Here is a 20,877-nt window from a genome sequence, read left to right as displayed (position 1 = left end):
CGGGAGTTTTGGGTGTATGAGCCCAGTATATACGTTTATGGAGGCGTTCTGATGACAATAATGATATGGCGTCTCGAATATAGTTTGAACAGAAGGCTTTGGCTTCAATGCTTAGGGTATAAAAATAAATGACATACGAATTACGGCTGACAACAAGAAATGACTTAATAATTTTATCTCGTCCGCTTCACACAGTTGACTTCTGTCATGCCTTGAAGCTCGTGTTACATCGACGTTGCTTACTTCTAACTGCTGCAGCACGACACCACATCTCTGGGCTGGTGGTGTGCTCGGTACTGTCCGCGCGAGGACGCGACACGAGAGTGGTGTACAAAAACAGCGCATATAGTTTGGAAAGGCACGTCTCTTACCACCGTCGCTGTCAGATTATTTGATGCAGTTGAAATTGAGTGTGGGATTGGCTTGTAGTACCGTTGCATGTTGGATAAGCTTATCCCTCGCAACTCAATATCTTCATCAAAACGTTAAGCGAGGTGTCTACCTACGTAATACCGTCCGGAGATTTACGTCCTTAATCACCAAAGGATTGCGCTGATCGTCGATGTCTAGCTGGGGTAAAAAGGCTTGGCTTTGTTGAATATGCACCGTCTTGTCACCAAAGTTACATCGGGGCTGAGCACTCTTTATAGCAGCCATGGCCAGAATGACGATTGTTATCAGTCCTCATCCTTTCTTCTGAGACGTCTGCTATAGTCCTCATTGTTTCTTCTGAGACGTGTAATGCATGACCCATCAGTCAGCTTTAAACTATGTCGTCTTGAATAATACCCGAAGCGGCCACATACGAACCAAGACCACCTAATCCTGTTTGAACTCGCTTGGCATACGCTTATCCCGCATCGCCGCCAAGCAAAAATAGCATCATCACTTGCGCGGATCAGCCCCCAATTACTTTCTGTAATACATACCCGTCTCGCCACTGACGTACGTACTTCTTAGTGCTAGGAGGGATTAGGTAGATGTCAGCTGGAATAAAACTGCACCAGCGCCAGTTGTTTTTAGTCAACTGGGTTTTCCTTTTTTACCCTCTCTATTGTCGTACTAAATAAGCTTATTTTTAAGCTTATGCAAGACCTTCATTATGGCTTCAAATACCACGAATACAAATAACAATCCATCTTCCACACAAGAGAATGTCACGCTATCTTCTGCACCTACTTCACCCTCAATGCCTCCCAAGAACGAAGCCGAACCACCAGACGATGTCGCCGTCCGAGGTCCTCCGCCACTACCATATAACCTGAGGGAACATAAACTCATGATCTTTCTGTTCTGGATGCTCATCCTCACAGAGTGCACGCTCATCCCCATCATTTTTTACTTTTGCATCGCCAACTTGACCGACATGCGACCTGGCGCTATGTTCGCCATCATCACGGCCATGTTTGGCTTTATTTCTGGCGGCGAGTATGGACTTAGGGGATTGAGGCTAGCGCTGAAGAAGGATACATACCGACCATTGTTTGGGGCTGGACGTTGGAGTTTTGATACGGTGCATCTTGTCCTTGGACAGCCTTACTTTGTCATGACGGCGCTCATGATCGGCTTCAGTATTCCGGATCCGCCGATAATGAGAGGACTTAGTATCATCATGCCAGTTGGTATACTCATGGTTACGATATACATGATGTGGACCGGCATCGCACACCATTTCGGCTGGCATCTTCGCCATCACCGTCTCAGCTCTCACGTTGTAGGCCAAGTCTACCCGCCATTGACATTTTGCATCATGGAAGACATCACAGCATGCGATGGCGGTGGTGGTAAAGAATACCGCGAGGCAGCGCTAAAACGATACAATGCGTCGCCTCGGTTTCGACGGATGCTGGTTGAGATGCTCTGGGGTTGGGCCATTACAGGGTCTGTTTTGAGTATTGTTCTTATTGCCCTGGCGTGGATTTTGCCAGTTGAGATTGCGTATACTTTGGGATGGGCTGTTCCGAGTGTTTGGGGTGCGATTGGGGCGTGGGTTACTATTAAATGGGGGCAGAGGAGTATTAGGATAGAGAGTGAGAACTGGGAAAAGGATCACAAGGTTGGTGCGTGAGGGGGATAGAATAGATGTAAAGTAGTGTATTTACTAGAATGGAATAGACTGTTTTTTTTTACCAATTCGCCTAATGGTGCTTTTCGCTTAGTGAAGCAAGTTTATGATGTTCTTGTTGAGCTTCCAGTAAAGGATGTATTGTTCGCGACTTCAAGTTGCCACATTCGTGTGAAGAATGATGAAAACAGACTACGAGCATATCAAATGGTCAGAATATCGAATATTAATTTAGTAATATTTACGAGAGTAATAGAATACATTTGACATACTTCAACTAACCAAGAGTGTTATATAATACTTGATTCTATTGATATGTTTGCATTGTGCTTTGAGTGTAGGGTGAGTAACCATTACAATCTGATCAGAAGCACTCCGCTATCAGTTATCGATTAGATAGGCCATCATACCCTTGCTCGCATCCTATCTCGCCTAATATAATTACGACTTGTTTCAAGGGTGAAGCCGACAAAGACCTGCCAGATCGTCATACTATAGTCTACCCATTTCTTCCATCGACATTCTACACAAAACATGCCATATGCCGAGTTCCGCGAGCCTGAGCACATTGAAGCCAGTTAGCCGCATCATCCCCCAAGCGCATTGAACTACCCCTTGAGAGTCTTTTTTTTCCAACAATAGGAGATATTCTACGGATATTAAACTCTAGATTGCCACCACGGACCAGACAGACCGCTTGGACTACACCGCCATACCTAGATCTGGACTGCTTGTAAACAACCATCTCCATGACTTCACTACCTAATCAAAGCAAACCCCTCTTTTTGGCAGGCAAAAAGACTTGGCTTGGCAATTAAAACACATTTTCATCTGAACTCGTCTTGTTTGGTTTGGCCTTCTGGAACTGGTATATCCGATCTGTTTTAATTTCTTTAATTCGCCCGCTTGTATCGATCTGGGTAAAGGGCTCCAGAATGAGAGACACCTTGTTTATGATAGGCGGAATAATACCACACTTTGAAACAATCGACTCTTGACTATTCCCAAAGCAATGTTGCAAAGTCCCGTAACAAATGACAAAGCACCTTCCATCCAATCGCTCTGCTCCATCTTTAGCCTAATGAGGCCTCACTTTCCGCGGGGGACCGCCTAAAGGTGCTTGCAGCAAGTCGAATCTGGGGTGCCTTAGACAGTACAGGGGGCTTCCCTCTTCCCTATTGCAGTACCGAACGGCAATTGCGCCGCCCGATAGGGAGAGCACGATTTGTCTTCCATTTCCGTGTGGACTAGGATGGGTTAATCGCTGACACGGTACAGGTTGCTTTTACAGGCGCGCCAATCTATTTAATTTTTGAAGAATTCAATGTGTATCATTCAGTTGAGCAACGTCCAACAAAGACGGCAATTGGTGCGTTCACATAATAAAGTCAAATAGCCTGAGAAGATAGTCATGCGGTGGTCATGTCGTGAGCTGATCGTGGCTTTGACGCTCGTATTCTTCTTTCCTTTTCTTCCGTCGAGCTTAGACTCCTCTAAAGAGAATATGGAGCAGAAAAAGAGTGGAGGATGAAACGGGGGCACTGCCAAGATGAAACCGTCTATGATTCAGGCTTGGCATTGTTTGTTGATCGAGCCGAGAAACATTTCTGCTGCTTGGTGACGTCTTGACACGATCTAGGGCCGATTCCGTCTCCAAGCCCAGTATCTCTGAACATATTGAAGATATTCTGTAAAGCTTCAATATCGATGATCAAACAAGAGTCTTCCCGTCAATCCTACCCTCACGAGTCAAAGTCACTGTCAAGCAGGGATACTTCTCTGTCAGGCCGAAATTAGCGTCACATCGAGGTACTTGATCAACTCAGTGACCCCGATGACGCTAACCTCTTATCGCAAGCTCGGATCCGCCTCCGTGGTCCTGCAAAGGGAAGAAAGCAGGCCGTGATCAAAGACAACCCTGTTTGGACATTTTCTCTAGCATGATCTAGACCAAGGAACACCCGTCCCTAGTCCAACTACACTACTACAGTACGGCAAAAGGAAAGGGACAAAAAAAAACATGGGGTTGTTGCAGTGGAGACCAAGTTTCTCCTCCAATGTCCAGTCAGGTCTTTGATGGAAGGGGCAATGAGGTCCAAGCAGGCCTACGGATATGGGGCGACGTAGTATACGATGGGTCTGAGGATTTGCATATATATAATCTGGTGATCGTCCGCCAAAACTCTTGGATCTCATTCTATCCTCATCAGCTCAAACAACACCTTCGAGATGAAGCTTCTCAACAACGACATCCTCGCCAGCACTCTGCTATTGCTCGCCGCTGTTGGCGATGTCTCAGCCCAGTGTGCCCTCCCCACAAGCTACCGCTGGACATCAAGCGGTCCTCTGGCCCAGCCCAAGTCCCCCTTCAAGAACCTGAAGGATTTCACCGTCGCTCCCTACAACGGCCAGCAGCTCGTCTACGCTTCTGCCTTCAGCAACGCCTGGAAGTCAGTTGGCTTCAGCCCCGTCTCCGACCTCAGCCAGCTCGGCTCTGCTACTCAGACTGAGATGTCCGGCAGCGCTGTCGCTCCCACCCTCTTCTACTTCAGGCCCAAGGGTATCTGGATCTTGGCTCACCAGTGGGGTGCCACAAAGTTCTCTTACAAAACTTCCAACAACCCCACCAACGCCAACGGCTGGTCGCAGTCCCAGCCTCTCTTCACCGGCAACATCGCCGAATCTGGCACTGGCCCCATCGACCAGACTCTCATCGGTGACAGCAAGAACATGTACCTGTTCTTCGCTGGAGACAACGGCAAGATCTACCGTGCCAGCATGCCCATCGGCAACTTCCCTGGCAGCTTCGGCTCCAACGCCCAGATCATCATGAGCGACACCAGTGACAACCTCTTCGAGGCCGTCCAGGTCTACTCTATCAAGGGACAGAACAAGTACCTCATGCTTGTTGAGGCCAAGGGCAGGAACGGCCGCTACTTCCGTTCTTTCACCGCCAACAGCCTCGACGGCAACTGGACCCCCAACGCTGCCAGCGAGTCCAACCCCTTTGCCGGCAAGGCCAACTCTGGAGCCTCGTGGACCAACGACATCAGCCACGGAGAGCTTGTCCGTGCCGCCAACGACGAGACCTTCCCCATCGATGCTTGCAACCTGAAGCTGCTGTACCAGGGCCGCAACCCCAGTGCTACAGCTCCTAATTACGACAGCTGGCCTTACCGCCCCGGTCTGTTGACCCTCAAGAAGTAAATCGCTGGGCTCTCGTCATGAGCAGTGCTTTGTGAGCACGGGTTAACTTACCTTTCTTCTGGCGGCTTGCACTTATGTGGACCATGGATGTGGCTACCGGTCTTTGTTTTTGTGGGTGGTACATGGTGTTTTCGCCTATGACCCTCATTCACTTGTAAATAGTTGATTCTGATTGTATATTCTTATGAAACCGAAATGAAGTCATTCATTCAATGGAAATCTATGCACATATAAACCTGGAGCCTGTGACACTGTTATGTGAGATCCCTGTGAAATTTTGTTCTCATGATCATGAGAGATGTATAGTTTCTGCTCTGTCCAGACTATCCAAGAATCAAAGAAATATCTTCCAAGTCTAATTCATCCCACTTGTCAACCTGTACCTGTCCGCTGGCAAGACGATACGCAATCCCATCTTTCCACTCCACCCATAGAACCAGATATGTATCCTTCGTGGTTAGTATCTTGTCCCAGATCTCAGTGACTTCATCCTGAGTCCTGCTGTATGTCCTTATTTTACATACAGCCACCAAATCTACTGATATGCCTCCCTCTTCATCAGTCATTGCCTTGGGGAAGCGAGCTAGATAGTCGTCATTGACCAAGTTGAGGAACCCAACCTCCTGCTTCTGACTATTGTAGAGCAACGCATCTTTCCGTTCTCCAACCTTTTGAACTCCCCATACTTGAGCTTTCTTGGTTTTACAAAAGAGATACTCTGTCTGCTCAGGCATATCAGGTAATGTCGATTCATTCACCTCCATGACAGGGAAAGGATAATACCACCCATGTCCTTCCTCCAAACCCAACTCATCAACTGGCATAGACTCGTTCCTAAAAATGTATTCATCGCATCCATCTGGGGAAATATGAGGCCCGTCATTCCATGTTGACTTCTCCGGAGCTTTGTGACGTGTCCATCCTGGCGGTAGTGGCTTGGTAAAGTCCTTGTAGCTGTCCCGATCCTCATACCATGTAGATCTTATCCGTCGCCACAGCTCAGGCGGATCCGTTGGAGAGTTACTGGTGTACCATACGGTAATGGATGTTGTTTCTTCAAGTTCATCATAACCTCTTGCCATCAGTGTCGCTTCTTTATATCCTGGACCCACAGTGCCGCTCCATCCGATCCATGACCAGGAGGGGAGACCAGAAGGTTTAAGTTGAATCTCCTGGGATCTTGACGAACGAATGCGTCGTTGAACATTTGTGGATTCAAGCCATGGCTTCCAGCCGAGTCCACGCTCAAACATTATTTCAGGTATCCCGTACAAGAAACCACCTTTAAAACGTCGACTGAGGACAGAAAGGAATCCTGAGATTGCAGGGAGAGCATCCTCGTCGTATCGGAAGGTCATGTCGTTGTAACGCGATACAAGAAGGCTGAATACAGACCAATCAAAGAAGCCAGCAATGAGGATCCTCATGGATGAATCTATTGACGTCTGGCTGCCAGAATCCCTCTCAAGTTGGAATTTCTGTGCGAATTCTTCATGCCACACGCTACATGGGCACATCCAATGTAGTTGCTCCTCATGAAAGACGATTTTCCGAGTGGACAGTCTCATTTCCTGATATATCCAGCCTCTTTCGTAGTAAGGCAGATAGTATTCCGCTTCCAAGCCAAAGGTCTCATGTCTCAGCAGCTTTTGGTCTCCAAAAGGGATGATGCCCTGTTTGAGTTGCCGAGCAGCCGAGATACCCTTAATACCCGCGAGGCCAGTTAGAGAATCACCGTCAGCTGCTATAATTGTGAGGATTGCGTTGGCGTAGATGGCGCCCATTAAATTCAGTTGTCGAGTAGTTGACTCTCGATCTTCGTGAGTGATGCATATTGCGTCTGCCCATAGATATCTCTCCCCGATGGCTGCGGTCAAGAACATGGCTTTTCGTATAATGGGCGAGACATACCCTGAAAAGTTTGAGCTTTCCAGAGCATCTGGCACTTGAAGCATATCGAGGATGCTAGCATCGATTACACGGCCCATATGATTTCCGTAAGTGTAGCTTAGCGCAACGTAGTTCCCTTCAACGTTGCCTGGGATGAGGCATTTTTGTTCCACGTCGATCAGCCAGGCAGGCCGTGTGTGCCATATCTTGAGGGGATTTTGACACGATGCGCCATGTGATGATGTGCAAGTATCTTTCCATGTACTTAATACAACCAGATCCGCCCATTTAAAATCCAGAACACGGGCAGTACCCGGGTGGTTGGACACAGATTCTTCTTGAATTAGAGAAAGATTCCACCTGTATCCGCAGTAATCCACAGTCTCATCGAGGGTAATAGCGTAGCCTCGTGTGTCGAAATCGATTCGAACCTCCCTGGACATATCATTCCCGTTTTCGTCTTGACTGTATTCATAGAGTGCTTTCACTATCGGTTGGAAATGAGGACATTGTGCGGGTGATGCATCTTTGTAGCTTCCGAGGCTAATTGTGTGCTTGAACGTATCGCCACTCGTCAGTCGTCGCCATACAGCCTTGCAAGTTTCGCAACTGGTCACCCAGTCTGGGGTTTTATAGTCGACTTGCAATGCGTCTGTCATTGCTCAGGCCGTGAATGTATTTTGGATATATGAGAGGTTTAACGGGCTGTATTGTGGAACTAGGTAGCAGCGGTCAAGGATTATCACAGAGTGAAACGAGATACATGCATCCGCCAATAAGCCCTAGAACAGTTAGCGTGATCAGCAGGTGACGTATGACCGTCTTGTTAGATACTGAGGTATGCATTTAAGTTCAATATAAATAGTTACTCTTGGAAAATAACACACATATGCCTTTCTGGACTCAAGCTTCCACGATCCCATTTTCCGCCCCAGCAAGCACGAGTCTCGGGACGCTATGCTTGAATACATTCTCAGGATCATACTTTCTCTTCAAAGCCGCCAGCGTATCATAATGTTTCCCATAGATCTTCTTAACATCGACATCCTCATGAGACCCAAGAGAGATGTAAGAACCCTCGAGAATATTATCAGCGTCTTCTAACTGAAGATCAGCCTTGACCTGAGCAGCCCACCGAACCCGCTCTTCTGCAATATTCTTGTCTGCCAGAACAGAATAGATCTCAAGCATATGATGACGCGCCCTCGTTCCAAAGACAGACTTCTGCTCTGGCTCCTGTGCTGAGAGTAGTGTATGGTATGAGAAGATGAGACTTCCGCCTGGAGCATTGCCACAATGCTTTCCCACGATTTGGAGGGCCTTTTCTGTCATTCTCTTGGCATTGAGGGTGTATACTCGACCATAAGATGGCCACGTCACGAGCTTTTCGTTATTCTCAAGCATCTCGGCGATTGTAATCTCCTTTGTGTCTTCCATGATGCAATCCGCTGCTCCAGCAATGTTCTTAATCCAAGAGTGGCCTTCATCTTTGTCCTCACCGTGCCAGGTCGCTATAATCATCAAAATTACAGGCTGGCCTGGCATTTGGGCAACCATGGGCTGGAGCTGAAGATACACAGGGAGTTGTCCCGACTCGAGGAGTCTTTCATAGTGTTGGGTGTAGGACGTGAGAGCGGCGGTTAGGTCGGTTGAGTCGTAGATAATGGTAGATGAGAGAATCTTACAAGGTAAGTGAGAGGCTGGCAAGGAGGATATGATACGTACTTTATCAATGGGATAGACCTTGATGGTGAGTTCAACGATTACACCGAGTGATCCGCCACCGCCTCGGATACCAACAAGCAGTTCTTCATTAGCATCCTGGAGTTCTCCACGAGCATTTACGATCTTTGCCCCGATGATTTGGTCGACGCCGAGACCATAGTGCGATGTCAAGAGGCCGTAACCACCAAGGGTCGCCCATCCGGCATATCCTACACTTGCAACTGTGCCACTAAAGTGATATAAGAGTTAGGCTTCTTGGAAGGTTGTGTCATGATACTTACGTGGGCGTTCCCAACCCATCATTGCCCAAAGCCCTGGACAAGTCACCACTGAGGATCCCCCCGCCAACTCTTGCGCTTTTCTTGTCTTGGGCTACGACGACGTATTTGATGTCCCGCATGTCTATAACGAGTGCCCCATCGACCAATGTTCGACTGGCGCAATCATGGCCTCCTCCGCGTACAGAAAACTCGACGTTGCGTTCTACACAGAAACGGACCACTGACGCGACGTCGTCCCCGTTCTGAGGTCTGACTACACCAAGAGTTTGGACAGGTGTCTCAATAAAACATTGTTCAATTTTCTTGTAGTCTGGTGCGTCGGGTGCATAAGCCTTGGCTTGGGTGTCTGCGAGGTGAGCCTTTAACTCGGAAAACAGAGTTGTTGCAGTCATCGTGAATAGATTTGGTGTGAAGAGAGTAAGCAAGGGTGGCTTCGGTCATATTTTATACCCTCGGGGACTTCTAACTAGCGCCTAGCTGAGCACCTTCACTTGACAAGTTTCCACAGTAATTCAGGGCTGTAAAGAGCCATGGCGTATGCATGTTTCTCCCAGTTGTTCATAAATCAATCGCCGCGGAAGCAGATCTTATGCTGACCGCTGAGACTCAATTCTTATTCGTTAGTGAAAGAACTAATGCAAGCCCGGCTTATTCTTGGTTTTCGTGATGCATCATCTTACTAAGGCTGAGTGAGAAACAAGGGTTGACTGACCCCTCTTTTCTCCGAGTTAACGATCAATGAGTCAATGCAACTGTACGATTTGTGTTGGTATCTAAGCGCCCGATCTGGGACTTAGCCTACGGTAGGCAAGGCTTGCGCGCTGACCAGTGAGGCGTAGCAACTTGTTATAAGACACTGTGCCGACGCATGTCAGCAGCGCTCCATCTATCGTCAAATCGGCAATGACTTTAAAGGTTGGAATCATTGGTGCAGGCATCGGTGGTCTTAGTGCCGCTATTGCACTCCGACGAGCGGGAGCCCAAGTTGAGGTCAGTGTAAGGAATTTTCAACGATCGAGCTCGCCTAATATCGTATAGATATTCGAAAGATCCAACTTTAAGGATGAGATAGGCGCTGCCATAACAATCACTCCAAATGGAATGCGCGTCCTTGAACATTTCGGGTTTGATCCCAAGACAGCTCGCGGCGTGCACAACAAACAAGTGCGCATGGTAGATCCCCATACATTCGAGGATCTGGTTGTCGAAAACTTCAGTGAGGTTGAAGATGACTATGGCGCGCCCTTTATGTTCTTTCATCGTGTGGACCTTCATACTGCACTGAAAGAGATGGCCTTGTCGACTGATGAGCGATATCCGGGCTCGCCGGTTGTAATTCACAATGGCCTTTCAGTTATCAACCTCAACTGTGAGAGCGGTACGATTGTTTTGGACAACTGGGAAACCTTTGAGGGAGACCTTATTGTAGTGGCTGATGGAGTTCGAGTAAGTCCAGTATACCGATGATATTGTAGGTTTAACTGGCTAACATTGTGCCAAGACCAGACTCATCGACAAGGTTACGGAAAACAACGTGCCTCTAGAAGACATCGGCTCCTCTTTCTACCGCTGCCTGATCCCCTTCTTTGAAGTAAACAAGAACCCCGACCTCGCAGCTATCTTTAAAGACCAAGATCCAGGATTCTGGGTCCCCTTCGACCTACCAACCGGCACATTCGTTGTTACCTATCCATGCCGAGATGGGGAAATGCTCAACGTTGCGTTTCGACACCAGACAAAGGCGGAGAATGAGCATGCAGTCGAATGGAACAATGATACTAACGTGCAAGATATTATCTCCATGGTAGGGAGGTTCAATCCACTGGTGGCTAAGCTGTTTAGTTTGTCGACGAGTGTTTCTGTCCACAAGTTATTTCGGAGGGAACCTCTTGAGACGTATACTCGGGGGAGGTCTGTTATAATTGGTGATGCTGCACATCCCATTCAACCAACACACGGTACGTTGAATGTTCACGGTATACAACACTACTAACGAGAAGAACAGCTCAAGGTGCAGTTCTTGCGATTGAGGAAGCAGCGGCATTGGGAGTTCTCTTCAAAGACGTGCAAAACAAAGAACAGGTTCCGGAGCGTCTAGAGTTATATAACGGCATCTTGAAGCGCCGCATCCATGTAACGCAGCTACTTTCAGATGCTCAACCTGGGATATCTAGTGATTTGCGCAAGCGAGCTGATGATATTTGGGGAGAGGGGATTTTTCCTCCAGATGCAATGAACTTCACCAAGCCGATCAGAGACTTTTTCTACACGTGGGATGTTATGAAAGAGGCAGAAACTGAATTAGCTCGTGTAGCATTTTGAATGATTATTCCTACATTATCTTTCAACATCTAAATCCCAATATCAGATAAATCTAGCGTTCTTCAGCCCAGATAGAGATATGGTAGAATTGAAATCAAGCACCATGTCTTTCGCAATATTTGCAAACAAGGATCGATGCATCTAGACTGAGACTATTAGATACTATCTGCGTTGGCAATTGCGCTATACTTAATACAGTACGTACTATTGATTCCACAACTGAGTCTAGCGTGCATCTAGACTGAAGAACACAGACCCCTTTTTGAAGCGACTGAGTTTTTATTTCTTATTTTTACCGATTTTTACTTATTTTTCCCTCTCATCTTGTCTCTGTTTATAATATACTCAGTCTCGTCACTCCAACACGCTCGCTCAGGATGATTTCGCAGGCATTTATTGCCGCTTTCATAACAGCTTATTTAGCGGCTGGCTCTCAAGCCGGCCCTTGTAAGCCCAACTCCAGGATCACGGAAAGCCTCATCACGAGTGATCTTTCAACTGTAGTTGGATCCTCTACTGCACTCAGCTCCGTCGAAACTACCACAGCGGCGGCCTCCTCCACGTACCTGTCAAATGAAGAGTCGAGTGTCATAATCACGGAGTCCGTCAGCAGTACAGAGACATCTTTGCCATCCGAGGAAACATCTACCACCGCCCTATCGACTACCGAAGGCATAACAACGGAGATTGCCACAACAACTGAAGCTGTTACCGCTACTGCCACGACGACTACATCAGAAGAACCGTCGAATGTACCCTTCATCAGAAATGCTGGATTCGAAGATTATGACTCATCTGTTGAGCCTTGGCAAATGTACAACAACGAGGGGACTGTATCCATCGATTCTGACATCAAATATGATGGACGCCATTCCGCTCGCATCGGAATGTTAGGATCGAAACTCTTGCAAGACTTCATCAGACAGCCGCTCCAGGGTTCCGTCACCGCTGGGGTTACATATACTATGTCCGCATGGGTCAGGCCAAACTCGTATTGCGTTGCTGCTACGCTTCTATGCTCATATCAGAATAACAATTGGGACAATCCTGAGCCTGTTGTTCTCACTGAGGCAACAGACGAGTGGACGTATATTTCTTCAACTTGCACCTACACGCAAGAGCAAATCGATTCTGGGGACTTGTATCTCATGATAGGGTTTATATTCGCCACTAGTCAAGGCGTAGTCTATATAGACGATGTCAATTTCTCGGCTTAGGTTGCTGAGTGTGAAATTTACATTTACTGAGACTTTCTCATCGGATACGCGTGATGTATGCAACGGTTTGCCTCTCTGGAAGCACAATCGTCAACTCCAAGAGTATACATGCTGACCTTTTAAGACAAGCAACATGACGTGATTACGATACTGTTTAGAATAAAGCTTTCACTTGTTTGACAGAGGGAAGATTGAATTCGACTGTTAACAATTCTCATTCAATGCTAGGCATATAGCGTTTCGTTAAACGCTTCGTCAAGACATGTGTATCTAGTTGTTGCCCTTGACACGGCCATCAGGCTTTCCATCCTTGCGAAGACCATCGTGCTCAGTGGGCTTGTAGTCGCCGCTGTCGTCGCTAGTGCTCTCGAGGCCTCCGCTGCTGCCGCTGCCAGAGGTCTTTCCGCCCTGGCCACCAGCCTCATGGGGGTCAACCTTGCCGTGGGCGAACTCGCCGGTGCCAACGCGGCCGTCGGGCTGGCCGTCCTTGCGGAGACCGTCGTGCTCTGTTGTGAGTGTTAGTCAATGGTGAGTGATGGAGGGATAGAGAGAGTGTTGTACCAGTGGGCTTGTAGTCAGACATGATGTTTGGAAGTTGTGGAAGGTGAGTTGAAGGTGATGTTTGTTGTAGTAGTTGATTGATGAATGTGAGTGTGATGATGAGATAAAAAGATAATTTGAGGTGAACAAGACGTCCTTTTTGTACACAACTCTGCTCTTCAACTCTCATCGTGATTGCTATGATGCATGAATTCATTGACGTCACGATTCAAGTCGCGGTGCGCGTAAGAACAAAGACTGCAACGAGCAATCAACAGATCTACTCTTGTCTCACCGGAAATCAATATCTCTACGTCATGAATCGACCCGATCATGGTGTTTGCTCCTATTGTCGATGGTTACAGTGGTCATTGACTTTTGCTTTTGTTAATTCCACAGCCTTAAACTGCCCTGGGAATTAACGGTCAGGTACCATCGATCGTCGCAGATCTAGCGCCATCTCCGCATGCCATCAGGAGGCCTAGGCCTGTAACTGGTTAGATCTGGATCACATTGCATTGAGAGGTCAGATCGGCGGAGGCCATGCTCCGGTTTCTCAGATATCGGATTCATCGAATTCCATTGTTTGTGTAAGCCACGATATCGTCAACGTCATGATCGAATGTCGGTGAGAGAATAGAGCATGTCATAGGAGTCCGATTGTTTCACAAGAACGCCATTGCGGGCAGTTTGCTACAGAACTGCAATGAAGAGAGGCTGTCTATTGACAAAAGTCAAAGGGGAGATCGGGGAGTTAATGTCAACTCCACATGTCAGTTCCGTCCGACTGTTGACCTGGAGGGGAACCGGTGGACATCAGTGGTCAGGTTTTAGCCTTCTGCACTCATTCAATGCCCTATTCAGATTGATGTATGGGGCATTGACCATCAAATACCAGCCACAGACGACATCAAACGGAATGAGACCAACCTCTTATCCTGCTCTCTTATTGCTAAGTTGCCAGATAAATATTTAGATTCCAGCCATGTTCACGTGCACGCACATGGACACAAATGATCCCTGAGACAGACATCAAGCCCCGATCGAAGGAGATGTCTGTGGTGATCATTCGAAACCGATATCGAAGATATTGGACATTGAAAGGCAAGACTTGAGAATGGCGTCGCCGTGAAGGGAAAGCCGATATCAAGCCATTGATGCATTGATGTATTGAAGCTCCGAGTATTCATCTTGCAAGTCAGAGTCTTGTCGTGTCAGGGGGAAAGCCCAGTTATACGCCGAGATCAATTTCATCGTTACATTTCGGAGGACCTGTACCATTGATAACATGTCTTGAGAAATTCGTAGTAAAAATTGCGATGGCGCTGAAATCCATTGACTCGGTTCTGTATGGTAGAAGGCTGATGACAATGCTGATAATAGAGGATTTATCGGGTGTTACAGCGATACTGACGGCATTGGTCGGAACTGTATGCACTAAATTTGCCCTTAACATGCCTCGCTTACCCTACGCTATTGTTTCGTAGTGGTAAGAAAGTCCCCAAGGGCAGGGCCAATCCATAGACCCAACTGAAGTCAGCATGGTTAGTAAAAGCCCCAGATGCATCATGCGCAATGAGGGCAGAAATCGAATGATAGGACACTGGTCCAGTTGTCAGAGCAAGATGCGGGTGATGTGAAGAGACAAGAGCGTTGAGAAAGAGTGAGACTGAGGTAACAAAAGAGCAGGGACAAAAACACCAACCGGCACGTGCGTGAGATTTATGGGCTCGTGGCAAATTACGGATACAAAGGAACAATAACCGAAGGTTTAACCTTTGACATTTGGCAGATTACGGAGTAGACCGACATGGAGGTTAATACGACAACCGGTGGGTAATGATCCATCGGAAGAATTCGAGTCTTGTGGATTGTCAGATCACATAATTGATTCCACAAGGATGGATGGAATTTACAATTCCCGCTTACTCCATGTCAAACTGCTGACAGAAATTACATAACCTGTAGTCCCTAACTGGAGTGAGACACTGGGTGATCCAGGGCTTGCTCAGTGTCTCTTCAATCTTGGGCATTCTCTTCCACCCTGCTAGAATTATCCATGGCATTGGACCATCAACTTGACTCATGGAGAAGTGACATTAATTGTACTGTTTGCAAACACGCGTTGGGCTGACGATATTTCCCTCGCGTCGCAGTGGATTTGTAGTGTATCATCGGCCGTACTCCCAATGCAACATGGACCTTGTGCTCACCCGCAAACGACCATATTAATAGAAATGGTCTGATCAGCATCTCACAATTATTGGTTCTAACAAACTGGGGAAACACATAAAAAAAAAGTCGGCCCATTGAGTGTCAAACTAGCACTAGCACTAGATTAGCACATAAGACTACCTACAGGCTGCGGCTCTAGACTCGGTTATTTCTGGCCGTCTCTCCGTCAGTTTCTTATTTGCGAAAAGGGTAGCAGATGATCTGAGCAAAGAGTCAGCCTCTGGCTAGATCTGTCGTGGCTTGCAGCTTGACAGAAACCCATCGGGCCTTTTGGTTTCTATGCGAAACGGATGGCCCGTTCGGCAGCTACTTGCCGAGCTCTTGGCGTTGTCAGTGTCTCGGTGATTGACTTTTCAGCTCCGTGACCTCGTGGCTGTTTGTTACCGTTGACTGTCACGGATGGCGTGCCGCTTGTGCCACTGGGTTAGGTGAGTTGTATAGAGTCAGCGCGTCTTAGGCAAATTGAAGAGGAAACAAAAAGGATATTCCGTTGGGTCTGGGTAAAACTAGCTTGTTGAAGCTTTGTATTTCCGGGTACAGCTTAAAAATGTCCCGTAGAATGAAGCTAGGCGTGATTAGTGTCGTTGGATACCGCTATTGACATGTCTTGTATTAAAGTTCTTGATACAATTGCCCCATCAGTAAGGTGGTCCTCAAAGAGATGAATATGTTTGAAGAGATGCTTACCCACCCAGCCGTCCTGCTCATTCAGCACCCCTTTAGACGCGACTTCGGCTAATATGTACCACGGGCTCAAGGTTTCGGTTGACCGGGCCGACAAATCTTACACTTCTTACTTAACCTTTACTGGAAAGAGTTGTAACAGTGGAGAGACACCCCCGCCCCCATGGGGAAATAGGGAAAATATCCGGAGTGGTGAGAGAGAGAACAACAGGCTAGGACTCTTTAGCCTATATACCTTGATTTCTGATACCTGTCGCCTCGGCTAATAGCCTAATAAAGACCCTGAGCCAGTTCATATTTAAATCTTCTGCTTGGCACTCCATCTTGGCGGTCTTGGTCTTTTCGCATCGCATTGCATCGCCCTTATCCGGATTGGACTCTATCTTGTCACTAAATACCAGAAATCGACAAGGCCTTCACGATGCCTTTCGCTGTCGGTAGTTCCGTTACCAAACAAGACCTCGCCGTCGCCCAGGCTGAGGCGCCTCAGCTCGCCAAGGTCAAATGGTGGGCTGATCCTGGCATGCGCCAGCTGTACTTTTACGCCGCAATTCTCTGTGTCTGTTCAGCTACCACCGGTTACGATGGGTAAGCTGTGCCAATTCTGTGGCATTAATCGCTGAAGCTAATTGGAAATTTCCAGTTCCATGTTGAACACGTCCCAGGCTATGGACGACTGGCAGGATTACTTTGGACACCCTACGGGCTCCAAGCTCGGTATTCTCAACTCCATCTACCAGATTGGTAGTATTGCCAGTTTCCCTTTCGCGTACGTTTACTCTCTTGGCAACCTGCAGACTTGGCGCAAACTAACAACGGCGCAGTCCCTTCATGGCTGATCACTTTGGCCGAAAGCTTCCCATCGCCGTGGGATGTCTTATTATGATTCTTGGCGCTTTCCTTTCAGCCTTTACCAACGGCTACGGCAGTACGTATCTATTCTAGCTACTATTTCTGAAACCAGCTAATTGAACCTTGACAGTGTACCTTGGCGGTCGATTCCTCGTCGGTTTCGGAAACTCTTTGGCTCAGCTGTCTTGCCCTGTCCTCCTTACCGAGATCTGCCATCCCCAGCACCGTGCTATCGTCTCTGCCATCTACAACTGTTTGTGGAACTTGGGAGCCACACGTAAGTAAAGCATGCGGAAAATCGACTATGGCATTTACTAATACGCATCTCTTTAGTCTGCGCTTTCATCGGTCTCGGTACGATCAACATCAGCAGCAACTGGTCATGGCGAAGCATCACCTTGATCCAGGCTGTTCCCTCCCTCATCCAGATCACCTTCATCTGGTGGATCCCCGAGTCTCCCCGATGGCTCATGGCCAACGAGCGCCACGAAGAAGCTCTCACCATCCTCTCGAAATACCACGCCAACGGCGACTCCAACAACGCGACCGTGCAGTTCGAATACAATGAGATCAAGGACACCATTGCCCTCGAGTACCAGGCCAAGAAGACCGGTAGCTACATTGACTTTATCCGAACCAAGGGAAACCGTTACCGTCTTATGCTCTTGATCTCTCTTGGTATCATTTCGCAGTACTCTGGTAATGCCCTGATCAGCAACTACTCCAACATTATCTACGAGGGCGCTGGAATCAAGGATCAGGCTCAGAAGACTGGATTGAATGCTGGAGAGAACATGCTCAAGCTTTTCGTTGCCATTGGTTGTTCGCTGGGAATTGATCGCTTTGGTCGTCGCCCACTCTTCCTTACTGCCACCGTTGGTAAGTACAAATCTCTCGTTTATAACAATTGGGAAATGACGAAACTAACTGATTCTTAGGCATGCTGTTGTTCTTCCTCGCCTGGACAATCGTCGCCGCCCGCTTTGAAGCCAGTGGCAAGACTGAGATCAAGCGCCTCGGATATCCCCAGATTGCCCTTATCTGGCTCTTCGACGTCTGTTACTCCATCGCCTGGTCCGGTCTGATCGTCGCCTACGCTCTGGAGATCTGCCCCTTCAGACTCCGTGCCCGAGGTCTCATGATCATGAACTTCTTCATCCAGGTTGCTCTCACCATTGGTAACCAGACCAACCCCGTCGCTCTCGAGAACCTTCCCAACAACTGGAACTTCTGGTGCTTCTACACCGTAAGATACCCTTCATTTCGTAACATCAATGCTTCAAAGACTAACATACAAATAGGTCTGGATCGCTGTCGAGCTCGTCTTTGTCTTCTTCTTCTACGTTGAAACCAAAGGCCCTACCCTCGAAGAGATTGCTAGAATCTTTGATGGCGATGATGCCAATGTCGCGCAGGTCAACTACAACGACAGCGAGAAGCAGGCTGCTATCGAGACCTCGGAGCCGATACATCATGAGCGTAAGGAGCTGTAATTGCACGTGTCAAAGACTGGGAACCTAGTTTATAGTATTGGGGTTTAAAGAATCCTAGAAATTGTTACTTCGATTAGATAAGATACTATTAATCTGAAATAAGACTATTCTTTTCTTATCATACCTCGGCCATTTCTGCAACCAGCTGCTTACATATCGAAGTGCTTGGCAAAGTGTCTTTGTTGGGACATAACCAATTAGAGACAATGTCAATGTCGTCAAGGGTGCGCCCTTGGGAGGATGATGACGTCGAATCTGACAGGGCCGGATAAAGGTTAAATATAAAGCACAACTCATATCGTTTGTCCATCATCCAGCTACTCGTCGTTAATTAATCAAAATGGATCGTTTCGACATCGCGAGCACCGCGTCAATCCATGGCGGAATTATTCCTCTGGAGCCAGTGAACGACACTAAACTACGAACAGCTAACCTCAATCAACCATCTCCTAAGCTCGACACTGAACCCGATATCCCTCTGGCAGAAAACAGCAATGGCAATGACTCTAGCCAAGGTCAAACGAGTGACCTGGGTATATCCAAGACCAGAGGAGTTATTGTCATTATAACTCTTGCTGGCATCAGCTTTCTCAACACAATGGGCTCTGGTATCCTCATCGCCGCCCTCCCCAAAATTGCCCAAGACGTTGGTCTATCTGAGAATCTCATCCTTTGGCCCGCGGCAGTATATGCTCTTGCAGCAGGATGTCTTTTACTCATCTTTGGTGCGATTGCAGATGTCGTCGGCGCCAAATTGATGTGGGTTACTGGAAGCTTCCTCTTCGTTGTCTTTACCTTGGCTGTTGGACTCGCGCAGACTGGCATCCAAATCATTCTCTTTCGGACATTGCTCGGGGCTTCTATCTCGATGTGTCTTCCCACAGCGGTTAGCCTGATATCGAATACTTTCCCCAAAGGACCCTGGAGGAACGTCGCCTTTGCTATCAACGGCATGGGCAGTCCTCTGGGTTATGCACTAGGCCTTGTTCTCGGAGGCATCTTCACTGATACCATCGGATGGAGATGGGCTTATTACATGATGGCCATCATCAATTTCTGTTTATCGACGGGCGCGATATGGTCTTTGCCTTCTGTCTATACAGCGTCAGAAAGAAAATGGACGATAAGACTGAGATATGAGATTGACTGGGTTGGAGCAGCGACGATGAGCGTGGCACTTGGCATGCTTCTCTATGTTCTGGCCATGATATCTTCATCTTACAAGAGACTCGATGATCCTGCCAATATCACGCTATTGACAATTGCCATTGTTTTGTTGGCAGCCTTTCCATTCTGGATGGACTATCAAGTCAAGCACGGAAGACCAGCTCTTATTCCCAACAGTCTATGGAGAAACCGATCCTTTACTTCTGTTTGTATTGCTGTTTTCCTCTGTTGGGCATCACTCAATGGTATCGAATACTTTACCACCCTTTAGTAAGTATCGAGAGCTTCACAATATCAGTCCATATGCTAACTGTTGCAGCTTCCAAAAAGTAGAAGGCCTGTCAGCCCTCCAAAGCTCTCTTCGATTTCTTCCTCACGTCATAATGGGCGTGGCAGTAAATGTGATAACCGGTATTCTCATCGCCAAGGTCAAAGTGAGAACACTAGCTGTTGTATCAGCCATCATAACCATGGTGGCAGCACCATTGATGGCAACTGTTGACGTAGGCGAAAATTACTGGCTTGCGCCCTTTTGGGCCATGTTCCTTTCACCCGTCAACCCAGACGGTAAGTGGCAATGTCCAACTAACCCCAATACCGAAACTAACCAAAATAGTCCTCTTCACCGTATCAAATCTTGTCATTTCCGACGCTTATCCCCCTGAGATGCAGTCCCTCGCTGGTGGTGTCTTCAACGAAGTAGCGCAATTTGGTAACTCCGTTGGTCTGGCGATCACTGCTGCTATTGCTGCATCCGTCACAGAGCATTCCGGGATTACGGCGCGCGAAGAGGCTTTGATGAAGGGTTACAGAGCCGCGTTCTGGACTATCTTTGCTAGTTGCTCTACTGTTACTATTGTGGTTTGGCTTGGGTTGAAGAAAGGGGGGATCGTTGGCAGGAAGCAGGACTAGACGAGGCTTATCCTGTATGTTTATGTGTGTAGTTTTGGAACACTCTTCGGTTTATTTTTCGTAAATGTGACAGTCTTTCGATGAGAAGCATGCGTTTTGGAATTAATGATACCGTGTATATGTGAAAAAATTGCAAGTTTAATATGAAAGTCAATACAAAAGCTTGATGCTCTGTCTACTGGGTAGCAGAAAAGTTGACCTCCTAAGTCTTAGGTTACAAAAATAAATAACCTAAAGAGCATAGTCTAAGTAGCATAAGCTGACCTGCTAATTTCGTCTCTTATGCT

At 47.5% G+C, this 20,877-nt stretch overlaps 9 protein-coding genes across 9 annotated transcripts; 6 read left to right on the top strand and 3 right to left on the bottom strand.

The window, feature by feature from the left end:
* Positions 1-1,102: 1,102 nt before the first annotated feature.
* Positions 1,103-2,068, top strand: FPSE_08945 (uncharacterized protein; the record flags this gene model as incomplete). The annotated part of the gene is made up of 1 exon (XM_009262063.1): positions 1,103-2,068. One exon carries the CDS (start codon positions 1,103-1,105, stop codon positions 2,066-2,068), a length of 966 nt encoding a protein of 321 aa, XP_009260338.1.
* A 2,226-nt stretch (positions 2,069-4,294) lies between these two features.
* On the top strand, positions 4,295-5,272 carry FPSE_08946 (uncharacterized protein; the record flags this gene model as incomplete). Its single annotated transcript, XM_009262064.1, has 1 exon — positions 4,295-5,272. The coding sequence occupies one exon, from the start codon at positions 4,295-4,297 to the stop codon at positions 5,270-5,272; it is 978 nt and encodes a 325-aa protein (XP_009260339.1).
* Positions 5,273-5,595: 323 nt separating this feature from the next.
* On the bottom strand, positions 5,596-7,605 carry FPSE_08947 (uncharacterized protein; the record flags this gene model as incomplete). Its single annotated transcript, XM_009262065.1, has 1 exon — positions 5,596-7,605. The coding sequence occupies one exon, from the start codon at positions 7,603-7,605 to the stop codon at positions 5,596-5,598; it is 2,010 nt and encodes a 669-aa protein (XP_009260340.1).
* A 460-nt stretch (positions 7,606-8,065) lies between these two features.
* On the bottom strand, positions 8,066-9,560 carry FPSE_08948 (uncharacterized protein; the record flags this gene model as incomplete). Its single annotated transcript, XM_009262066.1, has 3 exons — positions 8,066-8,842; positions 8,888-9,116; positions 9,169-9,560. The coding sequence occupies 3 exons, from the start codon at positions 9,558-9,560 to the stop codon at positions 8,066-8,068; spliced, it is 1,398 nt and encodes a 465-aa protein (XP_009260341.1).
* Positions 9,561-10,071: 511 nt separating this feature from the next.
* On the top strand, positions 10,072-11,490 carry FPSE_08949 (uncharacterized protein; the record flags this gene model as incomplete). The annotated part of the gene is made up of 4 exons (XM_009262067.1): positions 10,072-10,158; positions 10,207-10,614; positions 10,670-11,126; positions 11,174-11,490. The coding sequence occupies 4 exons, from the start codon at positions 10,072-10,074 to the stop codon at positions 11,488-11,490; spliced, it is 1,269 nt and encodes a 422-aa protein (XP_009260342.1).
* A 377-nt stretch (positions 11,491-11,867) lies between these two features.
* Positions 11,868-12,707, top strand: FPSE_08950 (uncharacterized protein; the record flags this gene model as incomplete). Its single annotated transcript, XM_009262068.1, has 1 exon — positions 11,868-12,707. One exon carries the CDS (start codon positions 11,868-11,870, stop codon positions 12,705-12,707), a length of 840 nt encoding a protein of 279 aa, XP_009260343.1.
* Positions 12,708-12,977: 270 nt separating this feature from the next.
* On the bottom strand, positions 12,978-13,290 carry FPSE_08951 (uncharacterized protein; the record flags this gene model as incomplete). Its single annotated transcript, XM_009262069.1, has 2 exons — positions 12,978-13,213; positions 13,269-13,290. 2 exons carry the CDS (start codon positions 13,288-13,290, stop codon positions 12,978-12,980), a joined length of 258 nt encoding a protein of 85 aa, XP_009260344.1.
* Positions 13,291-16,587: 3,297 nt separating this feature from the next.
* Positions 16,588-18,511, top strand: FPSE_08952 (uncharacterized protein; the record flags this gene model as incomplete). Its single annotated transcript, XM_009262070.1, has 7 exons — positions 16,588-16,754; positions 16,810-16,935; positions 16,991-17,094; positions 17,149-17,295; positions 17,352-17,897; positions 17,957-18,264; positions 18,320-18,511. The coding sequence occupies 7 exons, from the start codon at positions 16,588-16,590 to the stop codon at positions 18,509-18,511; spliced, it is 1,590 nt and encodes a 529-aa protein (XP_009260345.1).
* Positions 18,512-18,851: 340 nt separating this feature from the next.
* FPSE_08953 (uncharacterized protein) lies at positions 18,852-20,590 on the top strand (the record flags this gene model as incomplete). The annotated part of the gene is made up of 3 exons (XM_009262071.1): positions 18,852-19,948; positions 19,998-20,245; positions 20,295-20,590. The coding sequence occupies 3 exons, from the start codon at positions 18,852-18,854 to the stop codon at positions 20,588-20,590; spliced, it is 1,641 nt and encodes a 546-aa protein (XP_009260346.1).
* Between the last annotated feature and the right edge of the window lie 287 nt (positions 20,591-20,877).

This window comes from Fusarium pseudograminearum, chromosome 4 (assembly GCF_000303195.2).
Source record: "Fusarium pseudograminearum CS3096 chromosome 4, whole genome shotgun sequence".
NCBI classification, from domain to species: Eukaryota; Fungi; Ascomycota; class Sordariomycetes; order Hypocreales; family Nectriaceae; genus Fusarium; species Fusarium pseudograminearum.
This window is presented reverse-complemented; position numbering and strand designations above follow the sequence as displayed.